This window comes from Macaca mulatta, chromosome 16 (assembly GCF_049350105.2).
Source record: "Macaca mulatta isolate MMU2019108-1 chromosome 16, T2T-MMU8v2.0, whole genome shotgun sequence".
Taxonomy (NCBI): Eukaryota; Metazoa; Chordata; class Mammalia; order Primates; family Cercopithecidae; genus Macaca; species Macaca mulatta.
In genome coordinates this window covers 4,525,565-4,545,846 of record NC_133421.1, presented here as the reverse complement: position 1 = coordinate 4,545,846, position 20,282 = coordinate 4,525,565, and the positions used below count along the sequence as shown (strand labels likewise).

Here is a 20,282-nt window from a genome sequence, read left to right as displayed (position 1 = left end):
TACAATTGTATTCTGTGAATTTTTCCATCATTACATACGTAAGTACATATACATATACTATGTTATAATATATACTATTGACAATATAAAATATCTTCATTATTGATTTTACCTTTTATGAAAAGATGCATAATAGCCCTCTTTATCACACTGATTGCTTTTTTTGCCTTGAATTCTACTTTTCTATATTAATATTGCCACTCCTGCTTTCTTTTTGTATTTGGCTTTTCTAATTTTTTTCTTAACAATTTTCAAATATTCTGACTTTCTTTAATAAAATATAGATCAATATGTGTAGGTTTTTTGGAGAGATGGCCCAAATTGAGAATCTTTGTTGTTTAACAATGGAATTTAACTCATTTATATTTATTATCATTACATATGTACTCACACTTCTATCATATTTATTTATTATTCCTTTATTTTCTTTTTCTTTTTTTTTTTTTTTTTTTTTCTTTTGAGACGGAGTCTCGCTCTGCCGCCCAGGCTGGAGTGCAGTGGCCGGATCTCAGCTCACTGCAAGCTCCGCCTCCCGGGTTCACGCCATTCTCCTGCCTCAGCCTCCCGAGTAGCTGGGACTACAGGCGCCCGCCACCTCGCCCGGCTAGTTTTTTGTATTTTTTAGTAGAGACAGGGTTTCACTGTGTCAGCCAGGATGGTCTCCATCTCCTGACCTCATGATCCGCCTGTCTCGGCCTCCCAAAGTGCTGGGATTACAGGCTTGAGCCACCGCGCCCGGCCTATTTTCTTTTTCTACATGTGTATTTTCTTTGTCTTCTTTTACTATTTGGAATGCTTCCATTCTACTAGTAACTTTATGTCTATGAAATACTAAATTTTCATCAAAGTACATCCAGCAATTAATTTCCTTTCATTGACTTTGTCTGTTAATGGGTGAGTCATTTTGATTTTCAGATTTAAGTCTTCAATCAGCTTAACAACATCAATTATCCATGTGTAATTCCTACTCACTACCCTCCATATTCATCATAATCTCACTCATTATTTTAAAGTTGTTGTGTTTCCTTTGAATTATGTGAGAGTTTCTTAAACTTGTTCCCCATATTAATAACTGGATTTTCTACAAAGTAGATTCTGCTTTTTACTGCTTCATATACTATTTAAAATTCTTTTTGACCATTTTTAGTTTTCTTTTATTATCTCCCTAACTTAACCAGTAATTATTTTCTCCCATTCTGATGCTCACTCTATCTTTCCTTTCTTAGTGTGTTTTTTTTCTAGAGGTTTGTGGAAAATTCAAAGTTAATAAATATCTCAAATTTACCTGGCTTTCTGTAAAAGTAAATACTTTCTAAAACTCTGTTATTCTCTAACCAGTTTATGCTTTTTTAGATGCAGAATCTCTTCTTTTACAAACCCATAAAATTTCTTCTTCTTTCTATCCAAACGTGAAACAGAAGAAATCCACACAGGCTTGTTGTCTCCAAACTGTGGGTAGATTCTTCTTAGCTACTCTCATGGCACACACAGGCTGTGAGAATACTTAGATCTTAGACTGGAGCGCTGCTTGTTATAAATTTGGTACATCAATTAAAAAATCCAGAAGTCTATGGGGAATGAGGAAGAAGTTTGGACAGTAGTCACTGCCAGCAGGGGAATTTCATTTCTGGATAATTTCTTCTTTGTGTCTGGCAAAGCTGCTAAACCGTGGAGCCAATTTTTTATGTCTGGTTTCCAATTTGGCCTGGCAATCACTCCAAGTACATGATGTGACTGCCCAACTTCTTAGCTGGTATACGGCTTCTCATCACCACCCTACCCACTAGCTTTCTATCTGGGAGAGCCACATTTGAGCTTGCCCTTGGGCTTCCTGGGGCATTGATTTCAAATGCTGTTGACCACAACATTATTCTATGTGGAAAGATCCCTGGCTGTTCTAGGGCTCACTCTCACTCCTAAAGAGGATAGGATTCTTCTAGAATCTCCAACTGTATATATTCCCATACAACACTGCTTTCCTCTTCTCTTTTTTTTTTTTTTTTTTTTTTGTTGTTGTTGTTGTTGAGACAGGGTCTCACTCTGTTGCCCAGGCTCAACTGGCATGATCCTGGCCCACTGCAACCTCTGCCTCCCAGGTTCAGGTGATTCTCCTGCCTCAGCCTCCTGAGTAGCTGAGACTACAGGTGCGTGCTACCACCCCTGGCTAGTTTTGTTTTGTTTTTTTTGTTTGTTTGTTTTTGTATATTTAGTACAGAGGGGGTTTCACCGTCTTAGCCAGGATGGTCTTGATCTCGTGACCTCGTGATCCACCCATCTTGGCCTCCCAAAGTGCTGGGATTACAGGCGTAAGCCACTGTACCTGGCCATGATACTGCTTTCTAAGGAAGGGAAACTGGGGTTCAACTCTCAATATTCACCTACTTTTAGTCCTAACTTTCCCATAGATTACAAAACAAAAAAGAAAAACCGTCAAAGTATGTGTTGTGTGCCTGGCATCTTTCTCTAGCTTCCAGCCCCAAAGCAGCATTTCCAGTCCTAATGTAGGATACACTATTAGAAAGGGGGGGTTAGATCTTTGTATTCCACTACCATCTTATTCAAAAATCCTACCCAATCTTGGTCTGAATTTTATTAAGGTAGCAATTTTCTTCACAGAGGTTCACCTAGCTGGAAATCCTATTTGGAGATGGAGATCCAGGTATTAGCCCCTCAGAAAATTGGCTCTTGCTATTTAATTGACTCTTCCATGCCTTACAAATATGATTTCCAGCCAAATGAACCTCTGTAGAGAAAATTGCTTCCTTTCTTGATAAGAAACAAACTAAGATTGGATGGATGGGTGCTGACAACATCCTCAAACCATGGCCCCCCCGCCTTTCCCAAAGTGGGGTTATATGTCCTTATTCCCTCCCATATTTATCTCAAACTTTGGGCAGGAAAAAAAATCTGATTGCTCTTTTCCAAATACCTTTATGAATTTTCAACTAGACTCCACAAGTAAGGATTGAGAGCTTGACAGGTTCACAGGATTCTGCTGAGCACCACCCCACCAGGGAGAGAGATAAATAAGACACAGACAATAGCAACCTGTGCATATGGCTGAAATCATACCCGTGACACACATTACATTCGTGAAACCATACGCCGTTCAGAGAACTGGGACCAAGTCTCAGCCATCATGGTATCTCTAACACCTATCACAGTTCCTGGCACAGAGGAGGTTTTACAAAACATGTTAGCTAAGCCAAACAGAAACCAGTTCCAGTTCCTGCCCTTGAGAAGGTCACAATCCAGACAGAGGTGCCCTGGCTTCCGCCGTAAATCAGTGTTCCTGTTGTGAACATCACTGCGTCTCAGGGAACCCAGCCCACACAACAAACACTATCTTTCCTGGAGAGACGTATACCGCAGGCAGCGCTCTGGCGAACCCTCTCCGAGGACTCGGAGCTGCGTCTCAGCAGGATGAGTCACACTGAACCATCCCTACTTTTCTTCCCATCTTCCTCTGAGCCATGGACTTGTAAGAAAGAGGGGCAGGGAGGGGTATAGTCTGGGTGACCTGGAGACCTGGATGCCCCTCTGACAGTTGGTGGAGCATATGGGTCTCCCTGCTAGGCAACTTCAGACATAGCCCCAGGATTCCAGCAGGCCTGTCCCCGCCGCCAGCGCACCCAGACCAGACTGGTCAGTCTGGTATTTCTGAGTCCCATCCCAGCCCCCACACCACCCTGCCTGGAAGAGGAGTGGCCTCACGCAGCACAACAGCCCTACCTGAGGATGATCCGAGCACAACAGCCCTACCTGAGGATGATCCGAGCACAACAGCCCTACCTGAGGATGATCCGAGCACAACAACCCTACCTGAGGATGATCCGAGCACAACAGCCCTACCTGAGGATGATCCGAGCACAACAGCCCTACCTGAGGATGATCCGAGCACAACAGCCCTACCTGAGGATGATCCGAGCACAACAGCCCTACCTGAGGATGATCCGAGCACAACAGCCCTACCTGAGGATGATCCGAGCACAACAGCCCTACCTGAGGATGATCCGAGCACAACAGCCCTACCTGAGGATGATCCGGAGGTACTCGATCCCCTCTGCTTCCTCGCACTTGACGGACAGGATCAAGTTCCCCAGGCTGCTGCCAGTACAGTAGAAGTTGAGATGATCCTAAAAAGAGAAACCGGGTGTGAGCAGGAAGGAAGAAGAAACCTTCCAGATATGCTCCCCGCAAACCACCTCCTTCACCAGGAGCGCAAAGCCCCGCAGCAACAAGAAAGAGAAGGATGCTACTGACGACGATGACATTAACAGGTACCGCCGGCCGAATCCTCGGGAGGCGCCAGGCACGGTGCTAGGGGCTGAATACCCCCGTCTCCTCCACTCCTGACCACAACTTTATTCGGGAGAGAACATCGTCCCCGTTTCACAGACGGGAAAACCAATGGTCCGGGAGGTTAAATCACTACCCAGGGTCACACGACGAGTAAGGGACAGATCCGGGGCTCAAACGCACATCTGTCTTGACTCTGAAGGGCAAGTTCTTGACCACAAGACACTAAGTTCTCATTCCCAGGGGGCGGCCCTCACCAGTTCAGACTATTTGGGGCAAGACAGCAAGGAGGAACCCTGGTACCTCCAGCCAGGGAAGCTGGGAGGTGTCCTGGGCCAGTAGGTCACTCCCTGATTAGGGGAACACAGGCGAAAAACACAGCTCCCCAGACCTGCTGGATCGGAGTGGGGCCCTGGAATCTGCATGCTAATAAGACCCAGGGGCTCTGATGCAGCCTCCCCTCATGTGAGACTCTGCAAAGCGGCCTCAGGCCACAGATTTCCGGAATCTGCTCTCAGTACATCAAGAATCTGGTAAGTCCGAAGGGCAGAATATATTTTTTTAAAAGTAATTTTGTCACTTTTAAGCTATCAGAGGCTCGCAGACAGTATGCAGTACAAGTACTCAGAGGACCTGACGAAACGAGGATGGGAGAGATTTGCGTGATTTAGATGGAAACAGAGACTTCCGAGGTATGAGAACATATTTTCCCTTGAACACTCGAAACTCCACCAACCGTCCTTCACCCCAAACACTACCCCTTCCATCGCCTCCCACCCCAAACACTACCCCTTCCATCGCCTCCTGAAACATTTGCAGGGGGTGGTCCCCACAAGGACTCACGGCACTGGGCCTCCCTGACTGCCGCATGGCTCCCCTGCCCCGTGTCCCCTATCCCAGGACAGAGCCAGTCAGACCTCTCCAACTAAGATAGCAGCAGGCAGCAACAAAAGGACAGACAGGGAAGGAGGTAAGAGGCAAAGGAAAAGGGGGGCACTGGAGAGAGGACCGTGGGCCACTCTGCCCTCCCCCACCCCCGGGCAGCTCCTCTCTTCCAGGGCCGCCAGTCCCTCGCCTGCTCACCCCCCCACAGCTCCTCTCTCGCAAGGCCCTAACCCTTCCCCCTATCCCTGCCAGTTCCTCTCTTCCCCAGCCTCCCCTAGCCTCTCCCCTTCACCCCCAGCAGCTCCTCTCTCCCAGGGTCCCTAGCCTCTCCCCCAACCCCCGCCAGCTCCTTTCTCCTCCAGCCTCCCCTCCAACCTCCAGCAGCTCCTCTCTCCTCCAGCCTCCCCTCCAACCTCCAGCAGCTCCTCTCTCCTCCAGCCTCCCCCAGGCTCTCCCCCTCTCCCCCACCCCTGGTACCTCCTCTCTCCCAGGGTCCCCAGCCCCGCCCCCGACCCTCCCACAGCCTCCCCCAGGCTCTCCCCCTCTCCCCCACCCCTGGTACCTCCTCTCTCCCAGGGTCCCCAGCGCCGCCCCCGACCCTCCCACAGCCTCCCCCAGGCTCTCCCCCTCTCCCCCGACCCCTGATACCTCCTCTCTCCCAGGGTCCCCAGCTTCTGCCCCCACCCCCCAGCAGCTCCTCTCCCCCAGCCTCACCTTCCCTAGGAAGTGCCTCCGGTAGGCCCTGGCTTCACCCTTGCACTCGAGCTTGTAGCCGAACGTGTTGGGGCTGAGGTTGTCCTCTTCCTCCTCCTCACAGATGCTGCTCCCCAGCGATGTTGGGGTGCCCACGTTCTCCGGGTCCTCGATCCAGTAGCCCCCAAACTGCGGCAGGATGACCTGAGGGTATGGGCCTCCCTTCTCCACAACCTGAAGGCAGAGGGAGGGTCCTGCGCTGCAGCTGGCCCTGGGACCGCAGGGGAGGGAGGGGCCGGTGGCGGTGTCCCCTCTGCACTGCTCCCAGGAGTAGGGGCTGGTACCCACTGGGACTTGAGGCCAAAGGCAGTGACCTGAACCCCTCCTCCAAGCCCCACAACATCTCCAGCTTCATTCGCCAACCCTGTAGCCCCAGGGCTGCAAGGCCTGGATGAGCACCCGCAACTTAACATATGGAGAAGCTGAGGATACAAAGGCAAAGACGGGAAGAGAGGTCCCAGGCCCAAGGTGCTCTCCCATGGGGGGCTGGGCACAGCCCATCACCATCATTTCCCCAGGGAAGGGACCCAGAGCAGGCTGCAGAGCGGGTGGGAGCGGGGGAGGGCGCCTACCTCATCGATGCTGGGGTACGGGATATAGTCATCCTGCAAGACAAACCAGATAGTGCCACCGTTAGTCCCGGCAGTGCCCATAAAGTCTGACCACCGTTTCCAGGTCTCACAAGGGGGGTACATTGTGGGGGCTTTGAGGGAGGAACATTCGATGGAAGAACAGCTCAGAATCAGCTCTGGGATCTGACATTCCCCCCCACCCCGTTCTTCTCCAAACTGACAGAACCGGAACATAAACCCTGCCAGCTGACGACGCAGTATCGAAGGCGCTGAACTTCTCACCCCGCATCATACCAGCTTCCCATCCTAGAACACTCATTCCAGAAAATGACCTCTAGTCTCCCCCAGCACCCCTTTCCAGGCAGGGGGACTGGCCTCCAAGTGAGAAGCGGCACCCTGGGCTGGGAAATGGAACCGGAAGCTGAGAGCTGACTGCCCACTGGAACCCGGGGCAGAGCCTAACGCCCTTACACACTGCACAGGGTCGGGAAGAGCCGGGCCAAACAGCCAAGCCTGAGGTCCCACCGAGGCCTCCACCCCCAGCCTGCTCTGAAGCTGCCCTGAGGCATCAGGCCAGGACCCCTCTGCTGCCCACCGTGCACTGGTCTAACAAGGCAGTCATGAAGCGGCCCGTGGTGCGAGTCAGAGTTAGACAGGTGTGAGACGGAAGACCCCAGCACCCTGGCAGCTCCTCCTGCCTTCCTCTCACCCTGGCCCCTCACCAGGGCCATCGGGCCACCCCCTCCCCCACCCAGCCCACCTTGTTCTTCTGGGGTCCTGGCTTCTGTTCTTCAAGCTTGATCCCCTATAGAAACAAGGAAAACAGGATCCACAGAAAAGCAAAGGTCAGAAGAAAGGGCCAGATAAAGAGCACCTGGCCTCACAGGGGGTTAGTAACAAGAGCAGCACAACAGCTGGCCCGGGCTGGGCCTGCACACATCACACCTGGCCACGGGTGGGCCTCCCAGCACCTGAGCGAGGCAGCAGCACCGCTGGGCTAACAGCACAGACTTGAGACAGATCACCGCGGTTCAAATCCCAACATTGCCACCTATCAGCCTGATGACCTTGGCAAGTCACAGAAACCTCTCTGTGACTCAGTGTTCTCATCTGTAAAATGGGAACGATGGTGGTATCGACTATGGTGGTGAAGGTTAAAGGTGAACAATGGGTTGAGCACTTGGAACACTGACTGGTACACAATAAATGCTGTGGGTCATTATGAAGGAGGCGGTATTATCATTCAAAGCTTAAATATCTGTCTTGTCGGGCGCAGTGGCTCATGACTGTAATCCCAGCACTTTGGGAGGCCAAGGCGGGCAGATCACCTGAGATCAGGAGTTCAAGACCAGCCTGACCAACGTGGAGAAACCCCGTCTCTACTAAAAATACAAAATTAGCCAGGCATGGTGGTGCATGCCTGTCATCTCAGCTATTCAGGAGGCTGAGGCAGGAGAATTGCTTGAACTCGGGAGGCAGAGGTTGCAGTGAGACAAGATCGCGCCATTGCACTTCAGCCTGGGCACAACAAGAGCAAAACTCCACCTCAAATTAAAAAAAAATATATATATATATGTCTTAGGATCACAGAGCCAGTAAGGGAAGGGAAACATGGGAAGTCATACCTGCTGGTGTCAGAGCCAGCATTCTAGACCCCATGCCAACAGGCCTTCAGGGGACAGGCGGGAGGCCTGGTGCTGGCCCTCACTCTGCTGCAAGCTTACTATTTGTGACCCTCGACAAAGTATAGCCTCTTGGAGCCCCCAGTGTCATCTGTAAAATGAGGATTAGACACTCACCTTTCATCCCACTAATGTAAGGATGACTGCAAGGATCAGATATGATGCCTGGGACTCGACTAAGGGAATTTATCTACAGGTATCTGAAGAATTCACTTCTGAGGAGCAGTGCCCTATCCAACAGTTCTTTTTGTTTGTTTATTTTTGAGACAGAGTCTCTCTCTGTCACCCAGGCTGGAGGGCAGTGGTACGATTTCAGCTCACAGAAAACCTCCACCTCCCAGGTTCAAGCAATTCTCCTGCCTCAGCCTTCCAAGTAGCTGGGATTACAGGCATGCACCACCATGCCCGGCTAATTTTTGTATTTTTAGTAGAGATGGGGTTTCACTATGTTGGCCAGGCTGGTCTCGAACTCCTGACCTCAGGTGATCCACCCACCTTGGCTTCCCAAAGTGCTGGGATTACAGATGTGAGCCACTGCACCCGGCCTCTTCTTTTTTTTTTTTTTTTTTTTTGAGATGGAGTTTCACTCTTGTTGCCCAGGCCAGAGTGCAGTGGTGGGATCTCGGTTCACTGCAACCTCCACCTCCTGGGTTCAGGTGATTCTCCTGCCTCAGTCTCCCAAGTAGCTGGGATTACAGGCATGTGCCACCATGCCCAGCTAATTTTTTGCATTTTTAGTACAGACGGGGTTTCTCCATTTTGGCCAGGCTGGTCTTGAACTCCCAACCTCAGGTGATCCACCCGCCTTGGCCTCCCAAAGTGCTGGGATTACAGGCGTGAGTCACTGCACCTGGCCCCAGTCCCGGTTCTATCATTGAGTTCTGATTTAACTGTGTTGTGCAGGAGGGGAACACGTGGTGATTCCAAGACTGTCGGAGAAAATCAGGTGACAGTACGAGACGGAGCACAAACTAGAAGAAACAGTTCCCCTCTGAAGCAGGAGTCCAGAAGCAGCTTCTGCCTGATCACAACACTAACGCACAGGGATTTCAGCCTTCCCAAGCCAGCTGTCTCTGTGGTCTCCTTTGAAACTCACAGCACCTTTCCGCCAGCAAGGACGCCGGGGCCCCAGAACGCGGCTGCTTGCCTAAGGTCACACAGCCAGTGAGGGGCAGGGCCTAGATTTGAAGCCGGGTCACCGGCTCACCAAGTGCATGAGGTGCCCCACACTCTGTGGACAGCAGGGCTCCTGTTAACTGGGTGGCTTGAGAGGCTACCTCTCCGGACTTCCCTGGGCTGAGTCGCCTCGCAGCATTGTTCAGGAGGGCGTGCGAGGGCCCTTCCCACTGGACAGGCGCTCCTCTCACACACACAGAGAAAACCACCTGGGTGGCCCTCCAGACCCTGTCCCAGTTGGCACACTGGGTGGATGGCGGGGGGTGGGGGGGCGCAGTGAGGGCAGAAGTCTGTTCTGTTTGGCCTGCATTAGTCATCCCTGTCTGGGAACAGCCCCGAGGGCAGGAGAGCAAACCTCCTCCCGTCCCCTCTGCCACACCACTCCCTCCCCTAATAACCTACCGCAGAGCCACTGTCCAGCACTGGGCGCTCTCTCCTCCATGTGCTGCCTTTGCTGGAGGTACTGTCTTTTTTTTTTTTTCTGAGGCAGAGTCTCGCTCTGTCATCCAGGCTGAATGCAGAGGCGCAATCTCCGCTCACTGCAACCTCCGCCACCCGGGTTCAAGAGATTCTCCTGCCTCAGCCTCCCGAACAGCTGGGACTACAGGCATGTGCCACCATGCCCGGCCACAATAGGTATTATCTTTATGTCCCCTTCTCCCCTCAATGAAGAAATGAAGGCTCAGAGAGGGAAACCGACTTGACCGAGGATGCTCAGCTAGAAGGTGTCAGGGTTAGAACCTGAACCCAGGACTCAAAGAGTCCAAAGCTTCTGCCTTCTCGTAATTCCTAGACTCTTGGGCTAGGAATGGGGAATCCTGGGTTCCAGTTTCAGCTCTTCACAACTAGCAAAGTGACCCGGACACTTCACTGCTCTGAGGTTCAGTTCCCACACATGCAAGATGAAGAAAGATGGAGCCCAGGCTCAAGGCCCACGCGGGCACTCCATGGCCATCAGCGCCCCCTACGTGAGCTTCTTACTAACAGTGAATCCTCTGAGGCTGGGCCCAGGGGGCACAGGGTACAGACTGAAACACCCAGAAATTTGGCTTCAACAGTCTCAACTGAAATGGAACAGACACCCCGCCCAGGGGGATCAGCCGTTGCAGAGACAGAGGGAGAATAAAACAAGAGCCCTACCCTAGAAAGCGCCCAGTCTAGATGAAAAGACAAGCCCGGCAGCCTCTACACAACAGGCCACTCTGAGGCTGGTTAACTGGGGCTGAATGCTGTGCTCAGAGAAACCCTGTGTGGGGGAAAGTTGTGGGAAGGGGACTCCGGCTGGGGGAGAAGGAAGAGAGGATCTGAGGAGACACTGGAGAGAAGGCTGGGTGGGCTGCGAACCCCCTGCCAGCTTCCCAGAGTGCCAGGATCCCACTGACTAGAGGTGAAAATCCCAGCTTTGCTCCAAGCAATTGGGCACTTAATTATCTACCATCCCCCACTCCTCATCACTCAGGCGCGTGCCAGCCTTGCGTCCGCAAGCTTATAAGTTCCCTAAATGCATAGAAGATGAGTCTGTTGTCTACACACGGCTGGGTGCGGAGGACGATTTTAATAACTTGCTCTGGGTGACACGGCCACTAACAATACTTCCCCTCCCTCCCCTCCCATCCCAGCCTCAGGGAGACCTGGCTGCTTCCCAGCATCTCAGGACTGCTGTGGGGGCTATATTTGCCCCTCCTGCTAGGACTTCCAGACCATTATTACAGAATCTTCCTCCCTTGAGCCTGGAGCACCTACCTAGGGTCAAAAGTATCATGACATGATGGCTGGACTCCCTGACTCTGAAGCCACTTATGAACCACGCACCCTTTGAGTGCTGCCTTTAATCGTTCTGTGCCTCAATTTTCTCACTTGTCCTATGGGGATAATAATAATAATAACACACCTACTTCCTAAGCCCTCAGCAGGAAGAAATGACGCCTGTCAATCTCTGAGCCCAGCGAAGTGCTTGAGCTACAGGTGGATTATCAGCATCGTCGTCCCACTCTTCCCGCCCATGCCCATGAACCCTTCTGAGCCTCTGCATGTACACTGCAGGGCAGCGGGTCTTACCCGGGAGCCCTGACCCTGGTGAGGAATAGCAAAGAACCCCCAAACCCACACCACACACCGACTTTTATATAGTGTCTACCAAGTACTTACACCGATTATCTTGTTTCACCCCAACCACCATGTAAGTGGGTGCTTTCCTTCTTACTTATTTATGGAGGCTTAGGACGGGCAAGGAACTGGTGCTAGTAAGTGTCCGGTGCAGGATTTGAACTCAGGCCGGCCTCCCACCCCACCCCTCTGCCTCCCCATGCGAGGTGACTCCCCCAAGAAGCAGCTCGTTCTTTCAGGCCTTCTTTCTGGCTCATTCCAGGAACAATGGACCCTTCAAACCCTCTTCTATATCCACAGGGCTTATGGCCTCCCCAGCTGCCCTGTTGGGGAAGTTCTGCTTTTTATCCTCCCTGTCCCTCCACAGGAGTCTTCCCAAAGTGCTCAAAAGTAAAATGGCCTCGGGTTGTCAGGGCTAAGGGGATGTGATTGTCTCTTCTCTGCCCCTCCCTCCAGGGCACCTGGTTTCTGCCCGTGGGTTCTGCCTGGTCCCTACGCCACCCACATCTGGGTCTGGGCTTCTTCCCCATCGCGGTGGGGGTAGGTACTCACCTGCATTTTCTCCAGCATCTCAAAGAACTCCGACGACTGAAAGACAAAAGCAGGGGACAGAAAGACAGGGATCAGCCAGGAGGTCCACCGCAAAAGCCTCTTCCTCACCAACTATCAGGAAGCTGCGCCTGGGGCTTCTCCAGGAACCAAATTCACTTGGATCAACAGAGAAGATAATTTGATTTTGCCTTTGCAGGGCTAGAGGGCCGAACACCCCATACAACGAGAGAGAGGCGAAGGCACGCCTGGGCTGGCAAATGAATGGTGCCGGGGGAGCAGACACTAGGCCTCTGTCAAGGAAAGAGGACTGCGGGGCCCTGGGAAAAGCCAAATTCCGCAAACGCCTGGCATCCTCGGGATTCAGCCTCTGGCAGGAGCCATGTTTAGGATGTTTTCTTTTTTTTTTTTTTTTTTTTTGAGACGGAGTCTGGCTCTGTCGCCCAGGCTGGAGTACAGTGGCGCGATCTCAGCTCACTGCAAGCTCCGCCTCCCGGGTTCACGCCATTCTCCCGCCTCAGCCTCCGAGTAGCTGGGACTACAGGCGCCCGCCACCACACCCGGCTAGTTTTTTGTATTTTTAGTAGAGACAGGGTTTCACCATGTTAGCCAGGATGGTCTCGATCTCCTGACCTCGTAATCCACCCGCCTCGGCCTCCCAAAGTGCTGGGATTACAGGCTTGAGCCACCGCGCCCGGCCAAGGATGTTTTCAACCCAAAAATGGGGCCAAGGTGTCCAACACAAGTGGCGTTCCAGACCCTGATACAGAAAACCAACCAGTCAAAGCAGAGGCGCTGTGGCCAGAGCAGCTGGGGAAGGTGGAGGGAGGGCCTCCCGTGCCACCTCTGCCTCTGCCTGCCCGGTCCCCTGCCCCCAAGGCACCACTTTAGGACCCTAAAACTGGTAAAGCAAAGCCTGAACTGAGGCCTCCAGGGGCCTAGAGGGGCTATTTTTTTTCTTTTTTTCTTTTTTTTTTTAGAGACAGTCTCGCTCTGTCACCCAGGCTGGAGTGCAGTGGCGCAATCTCAGCTCACTGCAACCTCCGCCTCCCGGGTTCAAGAGATTATCCTGCCTCAGCCTCCAGAGTAGCTGGGATTACAGGCGCCTGCCACCACACCCAGCTAATTTTTGTATTTTTAGTACAGACGTGGTTTCACCATGTTGGCCAGGCTGGTCTCAAACTCCTGACCTCGGGTGATCCACCCACCTAAGCCTCCCAAAGTGCTGGGATTACAGGCGTGAGCTACCACGCCCAGCCTAGATGGGTTATTTTTTAAATCCCAATTGCACTTGTCCAAACCTTTAACCTACTTTGGTGCCACCCTTGTGTATCCGGGAAAAACAAAAAGGAGAAAAGGGAAGTGGAATGGAAGCGTGAGGGGCTGGCAGCTCTACCCCAACAAAACACACAGAGGCCACCCCACTTCCCATCCCCTGAAAACAGCTACCCTTCCTCAGACTAACGTCACTGCCCACGTCTGCACCGGGAAGCTAATGAGTGCCCAGAACAGGCAGTCCCCAGTGAAAACGAGAAAAAGAAAGCAGGGATGAGGAACACGGTGTGTGTGTGTCCTCGGTTCTTCTTCAGGCAGAGGTGGGGCCTCCAAGCACTCTCCCTACCTCTGCAGGCACCCGTGAGCCAGAACTGCCTGGAGCTCCCATTGCTCCCAGGAGTCCCAGAACCGCCCTGGGAAGGAGCCTGGTGAAGTCCCTGGAGAGAGCCAGCCCTGCTGTGGACTCCAAACAACCTCTGTCAGGTCAAAGCCAGCGTGTCAGAGGCAAAAAGCCTCTGACCTACCAGCAGCTCAGGATCTGGCATCTAGAAACCCCGTGTATGAATGCACAGAGGTGGGCTTAGGGCACCCACATCCAACTCCCACGACCAGAAGGGAGCTGTCAAACATCCGGATGCAAACCTCCTCTTCCAACCTGCTCAGGTGCACGTGCACCACCCACGCGGGACATTCTTACCATCTCCAGGCTTAGGAGACCAGGATTACCAGACGTAAAGAGCTTATACCAATCAATAAGGATAGAAAGATGAACAGGAGGAGGATAATGGAGCAGAAACAATCAACATGTTAAATACACAGACCTCTGACCCGCGATTCCACGTCTAACAATCCATCCTCTAACACACTTGCAATGTACACAAAGACAGGCTCAAATGTTCACTGCAGCATTGTTTCTAACAGTAAAAAATAAAAACAACTTAAACGTCTGCAGAAAATTGGTTAAAAGAAGCTACATTCACAGAATAAAATACAAGTACTATAAACTATAGGTCAATAAATTAGGTAACGTCAATGAAATGAACAAATTCCTAGAAAAACACAACCTATCACAACTGACTCAGTAAGAAACAGAAAATCTAAAGACATGTAACAAATAAAAAGATCAAATGAACGATTAAAAAAAACGACGCACAAAGAAAAGCCCAGACCCAGGTGGCTTCATTTGTAAATTCTACCAAACATTTACAGAAAAGTGAATACGAATTCCTCATACTTACTCTCAAGAAAGTCAAAAGAAAGCCCACAGAATGGTAGAAAATATTTGCAAATCATATATCTGATCAAGGACGGGTCTCTACAAAAACCAACTCTTACAACTCAGTAAGAAAAAGACAATTCCATTTAAAAATGGGCAAAGTATCTAAATACACATATCCCCAGAGAAGACATACAAAGGAACAATACGTACATGAAAAGACACTCAAGCCATTAGTCATCAGGAAATACAAATCAAAACCACGAGATACCACTCATACCACTAACATAGCTATGATCAAAAACCAGAATATCACAGGTGTGAGCAAGGACGTGGAGAAATCAGATCCCTCATCTGTTGCTGGTAGGAATGTCAAACAGTACAGCCATTGTGGAAAATAATTTCACAATTCCTTAAAAAGTTCAGCACGGAATTATGACCACATGACCCAGCAATTCGACCCCTAGGAACATACACAAAAGAATCGGAAGCAGGTACTCAAGCAAATACTTGTACACAAACATTCATAACTGCAGCATCCACTCTTGCCAAACAGTGGGTACAACCCAAATGTCCATCAACTGACGAATAAACAAAATATGCTATATCCCTACGATGGAATAATATTCAGCCATGAAAAATAACATACTGATATATGCTGCAACACTGCTGACCTTTGAATGCATTACACCAAATGAAAAAAAGGTAGAGATAGGGCCAGGTGCGGTGGCTCACGCCTGTAATCCCAGCACTTTGGGAGGCCGAGGTGGGCAGATCACAAGGTCAGGAGAGCGAGACCATCCTGGCTAACACGGTAAAACCCCGTCTCTACTAAAAATACAAAAAAATTAGCCGGGCGTGGTGGCGGGCACCTATAGTCCCAGCTACTCTGGAGGCTGAGGCAGGAGAATGGCGAGAACCCGGGAGGCGGAGCTTGCAGTGAGCCGAGATCACGCCACTGAACTCCAGCCTGGGTGACAGAGCGAGATTCCGTCTTAAAAAAAAAAAAAAAAAAAGACAAAAGGTCGATAAAAGATCATGATTCCATTTTTATCAAATGTCCACAGTAGGCAACCTCATAGAGACAGAAAGTAGATTAGGGATTGCTTAGGCTGAGGAGGATGGGGGATTGGAAGGTGATAGCTAAAAGGTACGGATTTCATTTCAAAGCAATAAAAAGGTTCTAAAACTGAGTATGATGGTGGTTGCACAGCTCCACGAATACCACCAAAAACCACTGAATTGTACACTTTATTTTATTTTTATTTTTTGAGACGGAGTTTTGCTCTTTTCGCCTAGGCTGGAGTGTAATGGCGTGATCTCGGCTCATTGCAACCTACACCTCCCGGGTTCACGCGATTCTCCTGCCTCAGCCTCCCAACTAGATGGGATTACAGGCGTGCGCCCCCATACCTGGCTAATTTTTGTATTTTTGGTAGAGACTGGGTTTCACCATGTTGGCCAGGCTGATCTCGAACTCCTGATCTTAAGTGATCTGCCCGCCTTGTCCTCCCAAAGTGCTGGGATGACAGGCGTGAGCCACCGCGCCCGGCCAAATTGTACACTTTAAATGGGTGATTTTATGATATGCAAACTATATCTCAATAAAGCTGTTCAAAACAACTATGCAATCATTCAAAAAGACAGCAACAGATTTATGTTGCTTACATATGACACTCTCCAAGATATATTAAGTTGAGGGGTGGAGGAAATCAGAGACAATACATTGAATATAATCCCAATTTTATAAAAACGGCCAGGCACGGTGGTTCACACCTGTAATCCTAACTCCTAACATAGGAGGCTGAGGCAGGGGGGTCACTAGAGCCCAGAAGTTCAAGGCTGCAGTGAGCTATGATCATGACACTGTACTCTTCCCTGGGTGACACATCTCTTAAAAAAAAAAAAAAGACACTGTAAAGCTACCTATATTATGTATGCATATAAATTCATAGAAAATGATCTGGAAGACTATACCTCAAACTATCCAAAAGCCATTACATCAGTAAATGAGGGGTCTGGTGCGGTGGCTCACACCTGTAATCCCAGCACTTTGGGAGGCTGAGGCAGGTGGATCACCTGAGGTCAGGAGTTCGAGACCAGCCTGGCCAACATAGTGAAACCCCGTCTCTACTAAAAATACAAAAATTAGCTGGGCGTGGTGGCGCACACCTGTAATCCCAGTACTTTGGGAGGCTGAGGCGGGTGGATTACTTGAGCCTAGTGAAACCCCGTCTCTACTAAAAATACAAAAATTAGCTGGGCGTGGGGGCGCACACCTGTAATCCCAGCTACTCGGGAGGCCGAGGCATGAGAATCGCTTGAACCCAAGGGGCGGAGGCTGCAGTGAGCCGAGATCCCTCCACTGCACTCCAGCCTGAGTGACAGAGCGAGACTGTCTCAAAAGAAAAAAAGAAAAAAAAAAAAAACAGAAAAATGTGCAAGGGACATGAACAAATGATTAAAGAACACATATAAAATGACCAATGAACACACGGAAACAAGCCCAACCTCTCTAGTTACGAAAGAAATTAAGATCACAGTAAGATAACATCTTTCACTATCAGGTCGACCAGTGTTGGCAAGGGTATGTGGCAGGAACATATTGCTGGCAGGAAAGAGAAACGGTACAGCCACGGCGTCCAGTCTGCAGGCCCAGGCTGCAGGAGCTGTGGGTGAGTGCATACCGGATACAGCTTTCCTAAAGGCATCATGTGTCCAAAACTTTTAAAATATCCACGTCCTTTGGTCCAATAAACCCGCTCTAAGGAATTTACCCTAGAACAATATCCGGGCCATGCCACAAGAACACACATGCAAGGATGTTTGCCCCAGCACTGTTTATGGGCCAAAAAGTGTGAGCGATGGGGAAAGTACCCAGCCGTGAGAGGAGAAGTAAATAAGGCGCAGGAGTACACTTATACAATAAACTACCACAAGAGGAGTTGTGTTCATGATGCTACTGCAAAGATTCACAATGCATTGCTAAAGATTCACAATGCATTGCTAAGTGAGAAAAACAGGGTTTCGAACAAGATGATCCCACTGTTTCCATTAAACATAATGTGTTTGTGTACAGAGGTGCAGGACTGCATCTGAGAGCGTGTATCACCCCCACGGTGAAAAATATCCTGAAGGATACACAACAAAACGAGGCTGAAGGTACGGATGATTTTTTCCCTTTTTGCTTTTCAGTATTTATTTTATTTATTTATTTATTTATTTTCTGAGACGGAGTCTCACTCTGTCGCCCAGGCTGGCATGCGATGGCACGATCTCAGCTCATTGCAACCTCCGTCTCCTGGGTTCAAGCGACGCTCCTGCCTCAGCCTCCCGAGTAGCTGGGACTACAGGCGCCTACCACCATGCCCAGTTAATTTTTGTATGTTTAGTAGAGACAGGGTTTTACCATGTTGGCCAGGCTGGTCTTGAAATCCTGACCTCAGATGATCCGCCTGCCTCGGCCTCCCCAAGTGCTGGGATTACAGGCGTGAGCCACTGTGCCTGGCCTAGGTTCCACGTCTTTGTATTTTGGTTTGTTTTTGAGACAGGGTCTCACTCTGTCACCCAGGCTGGAGTGCGGTGGCATAATCACAGCTCACTGCAGCCTCGACCTCCTGGGCTCAAGCGATCCTCACACCCCAGCCTCCCAAGTAGTGGGGACTACAAGCACCCGCCACCACACCCAGCCAATTTTTGTATTTTTAGTAGAAACAGGGTTTCATCATGTTGCCCAGGCTGGTTTTGAACTCCTGAGCTCAAGCGATCCTCCTGCCTCAGCCTCCCAAAGTGCTGGGATTACAGGCGTGAACCACCGCACCCAACAAGTTCCACCTCTTGAAGAGAGAAGCATCAAAGAATCTGTGGACACATCTTAAAACCAAAATGTCAATGAAGGCTTTTTGCAAGACATGAGATCCCAGACAGACCTTAGAGGATCAACAGAAGGGGGTAAGAAGGGTGTGGCAGCAGGAACTGTATGGGCAAAGGCAGAAAAGAGAATCCGTTTGGCACACAGTCAATGAAGAGTTAGTGGATCAGCACGGCTGGCTGGAGGCCTCTGGGTCAGACATCCTGAAGATCAGGCGGGAAAGCAAAGCTGAGGCCTGGGCCTGAGAGATGCTGAACACCAGAACTCAGGCTTCGGCTGCGAGGCGGTGCAGAGCAATTTAGGTTTAGGTGCAGCAGAAACACACAGGAGGCCGCAGAGCCTGGTGGTCGAAGTCCAGGTCTGCAGAGTGGGCAACCTACTACTGCCCAGCTGTGGTGCATGAGGCATGTTAACTTCTCTTCATTCCTCTCTTAAGTTCCTCACCTGAAAATTGAAGCAGGCCGGGCGTGGTGGCTCACGCCTGTAATCTCGACACTTGGAGTGGCCAAGGCAGGCAGATCATTTGAGGTTAGAAGTTCAAGACCAGCCTGGCCAACATGGTGAAACCCTGTCTCTACTAAACAGAAAACTTAGCTGGGCATGGTGGCAGGCGCCTGTCATCCCAGCTACTCGGGAGGCTGAAGCAGGAGAACTGCTTGAGCCTCAGAGGCGGAGGTTGCAGTGAGCTGAGATCACACCATTGTACTTCAGCTTGAGTGACAGAGCAAGATCCTTTCTCCAAAAAAAAAATTGAATCAAATAGTCCCTGACTTTAGCGCTCTTAGGCAGATGAGGTGAGAACAGGTGTAAGAAGTACCCAGCCAGGGCCTGGTCTGCGTGAATGCCCAGTAAACAGCAGCTCCGAGAAGGAGCTATTGGAAAGCTGCGTCTGGAAGGACGCTTTGTCCTGTTGGAGGTGGTCTAGCAGCTTCAAGATGGTGTTTCTCGATTTCATCAGTCTTCCCAGAGACAGCGTGTTCAGATGACTGTTAGAAATGAGCCTGGCTGGGCGCATTGGCTCAACACCTGTAATCCCAACACCTTGGGAGGCCAAGGCAGGAGGATCACCTGAGGCCGGGAGGTTGAGACCAGCCTGGCCAACATGGTGAAACTGTGCCTCTATCAAAAATACAAAAATTACGGCTGGGCATGGTGGTTCATGCCTATAATCCCAGCACTAAGGGAGGCCAAGGCAGGTGAATTACCTGAGGTTAGGAGTTCAGGAACAGCCTGACCAGTATGGCGAAACCCTGTCTCTACTAAAAATACAAAAATTAGCTGGGCATGGTGGCATGCACCTGTAGTCCTAGCTACTCGGGAAGCTGAGACAGAACTGCCTGAACTCGGGAGGCGGAGGTTGCAGCGAGTTGACATCGCACCACAGCACTCCAGTCTGGGTGGCAGAGCGAGCAAGACTCCATCTCAAAAAGAAAAACAAAAATATACAAAAATTGGCCGGGCGTGGTGGCACGGGCCTGTGATCTCAGCTACTCGGGAGGCTGAGGCAGCAGAATCTCTGGAACTCAGGAGGCGGAGGTTGCAGTGAGGCAAGATTGCGCCACTGCACTCCAGCCTGGGTGACAGAGCAAGACTCCATCTCAAAAAAAAAAAAAGAAGAAGAAGAAGAAAAGAAAAGAAATGGGTCTGAATGAAGATGCCTCATGGCCTGGGGCTGGCACAGGTGGTGAGAAGGGCTATGATTCAGCCTCAGCCATGAGCAATGTGCTGGGTGGATGATCCCTGCATGGGCAGTACCCAGCAGCTGCAATCAGCCAGTGGCAGCATGGCCTCGGCTGGGCTGGCCCCACTTCTCAGTGACTTGCTGCACTTTCCAATGGGACAGTTGGCAGGGAGTGAGTCTCCTTTTCCACCTAGAAGCAGCATGACTCAGGCCAGCC

At 50.5% G+C, this 20,282-nt stretch overlaps 1 protein-coding gene across 9 annotated transcripts in view; it reads right to left on the bottom strand.

Moving 5' to 3' along the window:
- RAP1GAP2 (RAP1 GTPase activating protein 2) overlaps positions 1-20,282 on the bottom strand; it is a 299,993-nt gene that overhangs the window by 69,849 nt on the left and 209,862 nt on the right. For 5 of the 9 annotated variants that reach the window (XM_077969814.1, XM_028835881.2, XM_028835879.2 and 2 more), the window contains 4 exons: positions 12,026-12,061; positions 6,510-6,542; positions 5,899-6,111; positions 4,033-4,136 (listed from right to left, as the gene is read on the bottom strand). In XM_077969814.1, the coding sequence (XP_077825940.1) occupies positions 4,033-4,136; positions 5,899-6,111; positions 6,510-6,542; positions 12,026-12,061 (386 nt within the window). Of the gene's footprint in view, positions 1-4,032; positions 4,137-5,898; positions 6,112-6,509; positions 6,543-7,269; positions 7,315-12,025; positions 12,062-20,282 lie in introns of all 9 variants that reach the window. The other 4 variants (XM_077969813.1, XM_028835883.2, XM_028835878.2 and 1 more) reach the window with 1 other exon arrangement.